Raw genomic sequence first — 12,288 nt, forward strand, 5'->3', positions numbered from 1 at the left:
CTCATTCAGCCCAGCTTCCTGGGGCTCTCCCCTAGGTCCTGAAACAAGGGTTGGGGAGGGATGACAGTCAGGGCATTAGCAAAGCACATCAGTCTCTCACAGCCAGGCTATTGGGGAGCTACTGGGTAGAACCCACCTTCCTCTTCCTCCTCTGAGTCGCTATAGGTCTTGTCTTCGATGAAACCAGAGCTGGCAGAGCTGCCGGTGCTTGCGACACTTTCCAGACGCCGCTTGGTGAGCTCCGTGAGGTCACAGTCAGAGTCTTCTGCTTTCTTCTCTCCTTGTTCAGAGGTGTCTTGGGTCTGAGAGGTAGTTTCTCACAATTAATTTCTAGCTGGGGAAAACCCCTAGGCCTGGACATGGGAAGAAGCTGCCGAGCCCAGAAGGTCATTAGGTCTTCTTGGGGCTTGGAGCTAGTGTTACATTTCTCCCTTATCCAAAATAAGATCACCAGAAAGACTTATAACTCTAGATGTCTCATCATGGTGTCTTGGGGAGAGGGTCAGTGGCCATGCCAGACTCCACTATGTTAAAATAGCTTCAAATAGAATCCCAGGAATATGCTGAGTCAATCTAAGCTCAGTACGGAGGGGTCTGACAGCAGATGATGAGGAATTCTTTGCTCATGGCAACCCATGAAACAAAGAACAAAACAAATGGTCATCAGTCTCATCTGGCCCCCTCCTGCCTCTGTAGAGATAGTGATGAGTAGTGGGAAAGGGTGATCCCACCTTTCTGGAACATCTATAAACTTTGGCTAAATGTTTGATCCATATCTAACGACCAAAAGAGTGGACATATCAGAGGGAGAACTAAATCATAGCAATCTTGACATTTTCACTAGGGGGATGTGCTGCCCATGTGCTGAGAGGAAGAGGTGGCCCCAGATGCTCTATTGATCTCCTGGTAACATGAAGAAAAAGTAAAGAAGGCTTCCAAGGGGCTGAGAGGACACCCTGCGGTGAAATTATGGGAAGATATGGGCAAGAGTTATACTGGACTATAAATCCTGGTAAAGTTGCTCTCTACATTGTTGGAAAGACCATCTCCGTGGCTAATATAGCAGTTCCACTGGAGGTGAGGAGAGGAGAGGACAGGGGAGGAAAGTGGAGGGGAAGACAGGAGAGGAGAGGACAGGAGAGAAGAGGAGAGGAGAGGAGAGGGGGAGGGGAGGGGAGAGGAGGAGAAGAAAGGAGAGGAGAGGAAAAGAGGAAAAAAGGAGGGGAGAGGAAAAGAGAAAAAAGGAGAGGAAAAGAGAAAGGAGGAGAGGAGAGGGGAGAAGAAAGGAGAGGAGAGGAGAGGAGAAGAAAGGAGAGGAGAGGGGAGAGGAGGGAAGAATTAATAAGAGAAGAAAGAAAAAGGTTTGAGGAAGAGAGGGGTGATAGAAAGACCCTGGTGTTAAGGACTGGTACAGAAGATGTCTCAGACTGGAGGGATGGAAAACCCCTGACTTTTCTTTGGCTCTACTCACAATGTTGTTGTAAGGGTGAGGGTAGACCCAAATGGCTGCAATGCTAAGAACTTGGTGGAGCAGGTCTTCATTTGTGTTCAAATTCCACCAAAAAGCCCTGCCCTAAGCAAGAATCCCCTCCGCAGCCCCCTTTATAAGCAGTGATCCAGCTGATACTGAAAGCCCTCCAGTGAAACAGCCCCCACACCCTCGGGAGGCAGCTCAGCCCCCTTTGGGACAGCTCTCATTGCCAGGAATTTCCCCCTGAGTGCAAGCCTGACACCTTCCCTGAATTAGGTGTAGTTCCCTCCTCTGAGGGTAAGGAAGAGAAGGACAATTCTTCTTGCCCAGGATGTCCATTCAAACACTTGAAGGCATTAGGCATTTCCTCACCCAGAGCACTGTCTCCCCCAGTGGCAGAGAAACCCAAGAGCCCCATCACCAGGGTGGCCTTTACCTGACACCACTGGACTCCTGATCATTCCCCCTCTGGGGCTAAGAACAGAACTGGAGGTGGAGGACCTACCTTGAAGGCAATGAAGTCTCCTCTTTTCCCTCGCAGGAAGTTGGACAGATTTCCATACTTGCAGAACTCCACGATGACCATCAGCGGACCTGCCAGGGGGTTTACACACAGTCAGTCACCTTCCCTGTCCTCCCCTTGGTCCTTCCAGCACCCCCTGGCCCTGTACCTGGGAACCCACAATCTCTTCCATCAATGATCTCAAGGGATCACTGGATGATTGGGATGTGGGGGTTAGCCCCTGGAATCACGGTTGGCTGGATGGTGAACAAGGAACTGGAAGATTGCCCTCCTGGGTTCCCCTCCTTAGCCCCTAGGGCCTTAACCCTGGCAAATCTGAGGCCCAGGTACATGACATTCTGCTGTCTGCATCATCTAACAGACAGTACATTTTTTTTTTGGTTGAAGTCATTCTGCAAGAAGAGCTAGATTTTTGCCTACACACTGGTAAATGCTACTGAATGGCAGTGGGCACCCCGGGGAGCAGTTTTCACTGCCACTAAGATGTGCCAATTTCTGTTTCAAAAACCAAACCTATGTCCACAGCCTGAGAGCAGTAATCTCACTCTCCCTCCCTGCAGCCGCAGGAGCCTGGGTTTGAATTTCAGCTCTCCTGCTTAACACCATAGAACCCTCAGGAAAGCTCCTTTCACTCCCTGGGCCTCAGTTTCCTCCTCTGAAAAATGAAGAGGTTAGACCAGATGGCCTCCAGGGTCCCTTCCAGTTCCTAATCTGTGGTCTTAATGAATTATCACAAATTCCAAATTAGTGGAATGGGAATTCCTAAGAGCAGAATACTAAGTGAAGGGACTTCTGAGCTCACCTAGTCTACCTGTACCCCCCATCTTACAGCTAGGGCACACAAGGGCCCTGAGAGGTCATTTGAATTGCCCAAGGCCATATGCCAGTGGGTAGCAGACCCAGGATTCTTTTTTGTGGGGAGCTCTACATTGGTAGACTACAAGCGTGACGTCCAATCATGGCAGGGAGGTGACTCTGGCTTTGTCCAGGCTAGGCTGGCAGAGCACAAGCTCTGTCAGGTCCTACTGATCTCGAGAGGCTTCAAGTTATATCTGTTGCCTGAAGTTTAGCCCTGCTAGGGGAGCCAGAAGGCCCACCACGCATAGAGAAGTGGCCCTGATGGTGGCCCCAGCAGCAGAGGACAGGGCAGAGCAGGAGGTGGGATGGGGGGGAACTGAGGATGACATCAGCTCGGGGAGATAGACAAGATAGCATGACCCACAGCCTGTGGGTCACTCCTCAGGTGAACAATTCCAAAGTCTGACTTTGTAAATGGGGGGAATTTGGGGGGCAGGGGTGGGGGGGAGAAGCAGCACCATCCAGGATATTTTCAAGTTGTTTGTCCTTGAGAAATACATATGCAAGAAAAAAATTGCTCAACTCAGGAAGGGAAGGCACATTGAAGAGATCCTGAGAGGACATTTCTGATGGTCACAGGATCACAGAATCCTAGATCCAGAGCTGGAAGGGATCTCAGAGGCCCTCTAGTCCAGTCTCCTCATTTTGCAGATGAGGAAACTGAGGCCCAGTGAGGGGAAATGATTTGTACAAGGTCACACAAGTAAGGAAATATCAGAGCTTCTAAGCTCCAGATGAAACACACTTTTTGTGACCTTTTACCAGATGAAAAGTTTTCACTGTTGAGGAGAACAGGAAAGATCCCACAAGAGAGGAGAAGGGCAAATATTGGCCTGAATATTAAAAAGAGGAGGAGAATGAAGTCTGTGAACTCCAAGGCCAGTGAACTTGAATTCAGTTGCGGAGAAAATTCTGGAAGGAACTATTAAAGAGAAGGTTGGTGAATATCTAAAAAGGGAAGCAGTGATCACAGAGAGCCAGACTGGCTTCTTCAAGCACAGGACATGCCAGGCTAACCTCATTTCCTTTTTTGACAAGATTCCTAAATCAATAGATGAGGGGAATGCTGGGGATGTCATTTACCTAGATTGTAGGAAAATCATTAATCATCTCATATTGTTCTTGTGGAGAAGATGAAGAGATGCGGGTTAAGCATTAATAGGCTGAAATGGATTTGGAACTGGTTGTATGGTTAGACTCAAAGAGTCATTTAATGCCAATGCAGCAGGAAGTCGCCAGTGGGGTGCCCCAGGAATCTGTTTGGCTTTGTGCTATTTAACATTTTTACCAATGACTGACTTGGATAAAGGCCTAGAAAATGCGCTCATCACATTTACAGAAGACATAGAGCTGGGAGGGTGAGCTAACACAGAGGATGACAGTCAAGATTTCAAAAGTCTCAGTAAACTAGAGCACAGGTTCTTACTGGGGTCTGTGAACTTGTTTTTAAAATATATTTGAATAACTGCACTTTAATATAATTGGTTTCTTTTATAATTATGTGTAGGGACAGCTAGGTGGTACTGCAGCGGATAGAACACAGGGCCCAGAGTCAGGAAGGCCTGAGTTCCAATCTGGCCTCAGACACTTACTAGCTAGATGACCCTGGGCAAGTCACTTCACCCTGTTTGCCTCAATTTCCTCATCTGTAAAATGAGATAGAGAAAGAAATGGCAAACCACTCCAGCATCTTTTTTGAGAAAACCCCAAATGGGGTTACAAAGAGTCAGATGTGACTGAAATGACTGAACAACAACAAAAATAATTCTATGTATTTTATTTTCTGCATTTAAAAACATAAGTCTGAGAAGGGGACCCTAGGCTTCACTAGTCTGACTGCCAAAGGAGTCCAGGACACAAAAAAGGCTCAGGACCTTTGGGCTATGGCATTGGGTTGAATCTAATAACATTAAATTAAATGAGGATAAAAGTAAAGTTTTATATTTGGGTTTAAAAAATCAATGTCACAAGGATAGGGTGGAGAGGCCTGCTTACATAGCAGTTTGACAAAGATCTGGGTGTTTCATGGATTATATGTTCAGTAGCTGGAGATGACTGAGTGGCAAAATGGAGAAAGCTCTGGGCCTGGAGTCAGGAAGACCCCAGCTCTGAGTGGCTGTGTGAGTCTGGGCAAGGCACTAAACCTCAGTCTCCTCATCTGTAAGATGGGGATAATAATAATAATAATAATAATAATAATAATATATTATTATTATTATTATTATTATTATTATTATTATAATAACTCCCAGGGTTGCTGTGAGGATCATCAAATGGATGACATTTGAAAAGTGCTTTGCAAACCTTAAAGCAATATATAAATGCATGCTATTATTATTATTAAGGTGCTGCAATAGTTCCTAATCACTCTATAGATAATTCATCTTAGGTGCAGTGAATAGAGCACTGGGTGCAGTTGGGAAGACCGGAGTTCAAATTCAGCCAAAATTTAGTTCAGATTCAGTTCAGACTCTTACTAGCTGTGGGACCCTGGGCAAGTCATTTATTCTGCTTGCCTCAGTTTTCTCTACCTCCCAGGGTTGTTGTGAGGATCAGTTGAGATAATGTTTGTAAAGTGCTTTGCAAACCCTAAAGTGATGTAGAAATGCTAGCTATTACTACTACTACTACTACTACTACTACTACTACTACTACTACTACTACTACTACTACTACTACCAACAAGAATATGAGTCAGCAGTATGATGTAACAGACAAAAACACTCATGTGAGCTTTGGCTGCATAAAGAGAGTCATTTATCCATGTTTCAGGAATAAGGAGCTGCTAGTCCCACTGTCCTCTGTCCTAGTTTGACCCTACCATGTGAGGTACTGTGGTCAGCTCTGGGTATAAAATATTAGGAAAGACATTGCCCAGTACGCAGAGCACCCAGAGGAAGGCAACCAGGTTAGGCCCCCTTTTTAAGGGGCCTGAGTCCCTGTCAGTTGAAGATTGGTTGAAGGAACTGGGTCTGGTCAGTCTGGATGAGATAAGACTTAGTAGGGGGAGGGACAACATAGCTGCCTTCAAGTATTTGAAAGGCTGACATGGGGAAGAGAGGTTAGCCTTGCTCTGGTTGTCCCCAAGAAAGAGTCAGAAACTGGAGGAAAGTCGTAGAGAGACCAATTTAGGCCTGGTGTCCAGAAAACCTGCCCACCAATAGGAACGTCCCCAGGTAAACTGAGCTGCCTCAGAGGCTCCCCTTCATCACTGAAGAGCTGGATGGCTTCTGGTTGGGCATGTTATCCTGGAGAGTTTGGGTCAGATATAGTTAGACCAGAGGATCACTGGGGTCCTTGCCAACTCCAAAGTTTTGGGAGGGTGAAGTGGCCTCTAAAGGAGCCAGGCCAAGAAGCTGGCCAAAGGATGGGGGCTGGCCCTGGAGATCTCTCCATGGTACTCTCTCCCTACTGAGAGGCCTCACCAGCTAGCTCCTGGTCACTGTTACAACTAGTGCATTTCTGCTCTTAGGGGACAGAGGAATGGGCCAGAGCATCCTGCTTGACTCTATTGACTCAGGTCCTCAGGATCTGCCAACATGGGCCTACTCTGTGGGTCTGACTCTTACGCTTCTCAGAGCTGGTGGCTCCCATCCTAGGGTCCCCTTCTCAAACCTCAGGGTACAGGGCTCCCCCAGGGAAGCGACACTCTTGGGGCATTGCCAGGCACATCAGAAAGGACCAGTGTGGCTATCAGAATGGCCACAGGGGCCCCAGGGCAAGTAACTCCCAATGGGATGAGCAGAACCCAGGGAGGATGGGGGTCTCCTTGAGATGGTACAGCCAAGCTTCAGAACAGGGCAATTTTTCTTCTGTCTCAGTTCACGCTGCTCCGAGCAAAGAGGCTCAGTGGTTAGGGAGAGGCCCTGCTGTGGGCATGTTGCCTGGATACAGCTGAGCCCCGTTAGATCCACGTTCCTCATTGTTTAGCTTGGGGCATATGTGGAGGGCTGTTATTTCACCTGCTTCATCTGTTACAGTCACAATGACACATTTGGGCAGCAGCTTCCCTTCCTTATGGCCTCTCATACCCAGGATGTCTTCAGCCCCCTACAACATGGCCCCATGATGGATAGACGAGGGACCTGCTATTGAGTCACTGGGTGCTTGCCGTCCAGCTACTCAGATATGGCCCTCAGGGAGCTTTCTGTTCATGGAACCCCTACAAGTTAGAATCCGTTTTCTTTACACTTGAGAAACCTCAACAGTTAAGTTGTTAACCCCAGTTCACCTACCACATGCTCCTCATGGTGGCCCAGGACCCTGAACCAAAGAGCCCTGGGAATAGCAGCTCCCCCCAGGACACTGGTCTGGCTTGTAGTCTGACCCATACAGCCAATCATCGAGGGGAACAAGTCCTGATGGGACTGTTTCTCACTCCATCCTTATCTCCCCACCTCCACTCTTGGATCCAGTGACCCTAGCCTCCTCGCTCTTCCTCGAACAAGACCCTCCATCACCTCCTGACTTCAGGCATTTGCACTAGCTGGGTCCCCTGTGAGGAACACACTTCGTCATCACCTCTGCCTCCTGGCATCCCTGGCTTCCTTCAAGTCCCAACTCAAATCCCACTTTCTATGGGAAATCTCTCTGATTGCCCCTTAATTCTAAGGTCTTCCCTCTGTTGATTATTTCCTATTTATCCCATGTAAAGCTTGTTCGTACATAGTTGTCTACGTGTTGCCTCTTCTATTAGACTGTGAACACCTTGAAAGCTGGGACTGTCTCTTGCCTCTTTTTGTATCCCCAGAATTTAGCACAGTGCCTGGTACATTGCAGGCATGGGTAAGAGGAACTAAGACAGAAAAAGTAGATAGATGTTACGTGGTAAAGGCTGGAAATCCTGTATTTTATCCAAGAGGCAATGGGGAACCATTGAAGATTCTTGACTTAGGGGAGAGGAGGACATTGTCAGATGTGTGTTTTTGGAATATTGATTTGACAGCTGCATGGAAGGCAGAATGTAGGAGAGAAAGATTAAATTTAATTAAAGTGTGTGTGGTGGGGGGTGGAGTGGTACTCATTGGGAGGCTGTTATAATAGTTCAGGTGAGAAAGGCTAGAGGTCTAAACCAGGATGGTGGCTTTGAGTGGAGAGAAGGAAATGGATGTGAGAGATGTTTGTGACGCAGAATCGACAAGAACTGGTGGCTGGCTGGACATCGGAGGTGAGGGTGAGGTATGAAAGAGTCAAGGAGAAGTCCCAGGTTTCTGGCATGGGCCACCAGAAGGGTGCTGATGCCTTCCACAAAAATGGTGAGGTTTGGAGGAAGGATGGTTTAGAGGAAATGTATTGTTCTGGAATTGTTGAGCTGGAGATGCCTGTGGGCACACAGGTAGAGGCAGTTGGTGACTCGAGCCAAAGAGGCAGAGATGGGTATGGAGATGGGGGGCAGTCATTGGCATGAAAGTGCTAACGATGCCAATGGAGGCCATGGAACTGCCCAGGGAGAGGGAGGAGATGGAAAGGGCCTGGAGCAAAGTCTAGGGCTGCGCCATTCTTTGGGGAAGGGAAAGATCAGAAGCCAGGAGAAGGAAGCTGAGGAGAGGGCATTCAGGTAGGGGGAGAACAGGTAGGGAGAAAACAGAGTCACAGAGAGCAAGGGAGGTGAGAGTGGCCACGAGGCAGGGGCCATTGAGAGCTGCTGACAAGTCAAGACAGATAAAGACAAAGGCCAGCATCTTTGCAAGTTAAGACAACACAGAGTCTTGGGGAGTGGGCTTTCAGTTCAGTGACAGGCTCCAAAAGTAGAATTCAAGGGGACTGAGAAGCCCAGGTCTGGAGGCAGGGAGTGTCATTCAGTACCTTATCTCTGTCTCTGTCTCTCTCTTCCTCTGTCTCTCTTGCTTTCTCTCTGTGTGCCTCTCTATCTCTGTATCTTTGTCTCTCTCACTGTCTGTCTCTTTGTCACTGTCTTCCTCCCTGTCTCTCATGTCTTTCTCTTTGTGTCTCCATCTCTATCTGTCTCGCTGTCTCTCTGTCTCTATCTGTCTCTGTCTCACTGTCTTCCTCTCTGTCTCTGTCTCTCTCAGCCACTATACATCATTCCCACATCTGCCAAGCTGAAGACTCTTCTCGAGGGCCCTGGGCTCTAGAGGGCACAGGGGGAGCCAGGGGATAACCCATCCATTTTCTCAGAAATCCCTACCCCAATCTGAGCCTGAGCCCAGGAACAGAGATTTCATTTCAGAGCTGGGTGCCTCTGGGCAAGTCACCAAGCTCTCAGTGTCTGCAGGCAACTCTGGCATCTGCATTGCCCAGAGAGCGGCCTTGCTGGAGGTTCCCTGTGCCACTGACATCAGGAGGCCAGGCTAAAAAAGAGGCACCCCAACTTTCTCCTTTGCACCCCAGAGTCTGAAGAACATTGGTGGTGTGAGCGCTGGGGGCTGTAATAGCCAAGGGCCATGAGCTTGGAGGCAGGGCTTCCATTCTCTAGCCAGCCTCCTGCCCTGGCTTGCCAGCACTGCCCAGCTGATCTTCCTTCTCATCAGATCTGCTGATGTCACTCCTCAGAGAAGGGAAAATGCCCTGCTGAGTGACCCTGAGCAAGTCACTTCACCCTGTCTGCCTCAATTTCCTCATACATAAAATGAGCTGGAGAAGGATATGGCTGAAAACACTCCAGTATCTCTGCCAAGAAAACCCCAAATAGACTCATGAAGAGTCAGACATGACTGGAAAATGACAACACAAGGGCTGGGAAAAAGGGAGACAACAGTGGTCATCTCCACAGAGATTCTCTATTCACTTACTTTTCATCCACTTACTTACCCCTGTCCCAGGCTACTTTTATCACAGCACCATACATAGGGATCACAGAATCAGAAATCTCTTGCTGGAAGGATCCTCAGAGACCAGCTAGTCCAACCCATTTTATGGAGGGGGAAACTGAGGCTCAGAGAGGGGAATCAACTTGTCCAAGGTCATACACAGGATCCTAGACATTGAGCCCAAATTTGCCTCTTTGTAACCTCCCCCTCATCATTCCTGGTTCTACCAGAACAAGGTTAATTCCCCCTCCACAAGACAGACCTTCAAGTACCTGAACACAGCTATCAAGCTATCATGTCCCATCCCCCAACCCCACCCCTGCCCTGAGCCTTCTCTTCTTCAGGCTAAACATTCCCAATTCTCTCATTTTACAGAGATGGAAACTGAGGACTAGACAGAGGAAGTGACAGGTCCAAGGCCACACAAGCACCAAGTGACAGGGCTGGGATTCGAACCTATGTCCTCTAATCCCAGCCCTGTTACTCTCTGTATCACACACTGCCATACATGTGATAAAGCCTTCACACATGTGGGTGATTACCATTAAGGGTTACAAGGCCCATTTCTCACAACAACCCCGAAAAGCAGCCAGAATCAGCACTCGTATCCCCAGTTTACAGTCTAAGAAACTGAAGCTAGAAAGATGACTTGACTAGGGTCACAGTGTCAGTGGCAGGGAGGGGACTTCACTGTCATCATCATGGGCATTTCTTCACAGCTAATTGGCTGACATGACTTCACTGGCCCCTCAAGGCAACCCTGATAGAAACTCTAGATATTATCTCCATTTTATAGAGAAAGAAACTGAGGCTATGAAGTGTCAAAGGTGAAAGTCAAACCCAAGTCTCTCCTGACCTCAAGTCCATCACACTAGCCATGACAACACACTGATGTGAACTTTCTTTCTAAAGGTCTAGTATTTCCTCCATCATGCTGACTTTTCTATCAAAATATCAATTAACATTTATTAAGTACCAACTATTTGCCAGACACTGGGGATGCAAAAGTGAAGAATAAGATAGTCCTTACTCATACAGAGTTTACATTTTCATTTTTTTCGGCTAGGCAATGGGGTTAAGTGACTTGCCCAGGGTCACACAACTAGTAAGTGTTATGTATCTGAGGCCGGATTTGAACTCAGGTTCTCCTGAATCCAGGGCTGGTGCTCTATCCACTGCGCCACCTAGCTGCCCCACATTTTCATTTTTGTAGACCTAATGAGAGGCAGGAAAACAGAGCTCGATTACAGACAGAACCTCTGATTTTGAACCATCTGTACCCCCAACTCTTAATCCTTTTATGTTTTATACTGGACACAACATGGCTCATTTAGGGGTGTGTGCATTGGAGAGGGAAGAGGAAACCTGCTTTGAATACACTACCATCTTGGAAGGGCCAGACTCTTGGGGATCATAGGATGATAGATTTTGAACTGAATAGGTCATCTAGACCAATTACCTCCCTTTACAGATGAGGAAACTGAGGCAGACAGCGGTCAGGAGACTTACTCAGGGTCACCCAGGTAATAAATATATGGCAGAGCTGTGATCTGAACTCAGGTCTTCTACCTTCAAACTCAGTACTCCTTGCACTGGAGTACCCTGGGGCTTGGTTGTCCATCCTACCTAGGAGTTGAGAGGGAGGGAGATGTCCCCACTCTCAGAACTCTTACCTCCAGGCTTGGTGCAGGCTCCCAGCAGGTTGACCACATTTAGGTGGTGGCCGATGTGGATGAGGATCTTGAGCTCTGACATCAGGGCCTTGCACTCATTGGATGTTGCACATTCTGCAAAAAGGTCCCAGGACGGCCATCAATACAAAAGGGGATGTTTGTTTGTCAGGGCTGCTGGGGGTGGGGGAGCATCTCAGATCCTGTTTACTGATCCAACTGAGGATGCCAGCAGGAAGGGGCTGAACACAAACACCCTGATGATTAGTGGTTGTACTCGAAAAACAATACCATAAACAGATAAATAGTGCCTTGGGGCCTACTGGCCTGCCAGCAACCTGAGAGCTAATGGTATCCTGGGCCTCAAGTCCTTTTCCTCTTTCCTTCCTTAGAATGCCTCTGTGGTGGCTTCCTCTGTGCTTAACCCTTTCAGGTCAAGAGAGAGGCCTGGAAGAGGTCATCAAATATGTGACCCTTGATAGTTTGGGAAAATCAACCAATTATCCCCAAGGGGGCCACCAATCTAAATCCTCTTTCTCAATGTCAGAAGATCCTGAGGCTGGTGGCTCATTACCCAGTGGTTGCAAGACCACCATGGAAGGGGTTTCCACCACCTACCAAGCCAAAGTGTTATCAGTGGCCCCTGATCCTGAATGGCTAAGGAACCATAGGAAGATGGAGGGACTGAATGGTTGAAAGTGGCCATTTCTAGGCTCTGGTCAGCCTCATTTCCTTCTCTGCTTTTCCAATGTTGCTTTAAAGCCAACAGATGGAGTGAACATACAGGGTTAATACCAATCTCTTAGCTCAGTGTCCCACTCATCCATTTCAGCTGGTCCTTATTTAGGAATTTGGATATATTTTAACATTCTGTGTTCTAAGAAGCTAGTCCAGAGAACAAGAACTAGAGCTGGGAGGGGAACCTCAGAATGAAGAAGGTCAGAGGTAGGGGTGGGGTGTTCTTAGATATCATCTAAGTCCCAACTCCTCATTTCA

The 12,288-nt window shown here is 47.9% G+C and overlaps 1 protein-coding gene across 1 annotated transcript in view; it reads right to left on the bottom strand.

The window, feature by feature from the left end:
- Positions 1 to 12,288, bottom strand: part of LOC110203184 (vascular endothelial growth factor receptor kdr-like) — a 220,866-nt gene that overhangs the window by 33,554 nt on the left and 175,024 nt on the right. The window contains 3 exon segments of the mRNA XM_078147996.1: positions 137 to 302; positions 1,977 to 2,065; positions 11,296 to 11,409. Of these exon segments, the coding sequence (XP_078004122.1) occupies positions 137 to 302; positions 1,977 to 2,065; positions 11,296 to 11,409 (369 nt within the window).

This window comes from Phascolarctos cinereus, unplaced genomic scaffold, assembly GCF_003287225.1.
Source record: "Phascolarctos cinereus isolate Bilbo 61053 unplaced genomic scaffold, phaCin_HiC Scaffold_8;HRSCAF=390, whole genome shotgun sequence".
NCBI lineage: Eukaryota > Metazoa > Chordata > Mammalia > Diprotodontia > Phascolarctidae > Phascolarctos > Phascolarctos cinereus.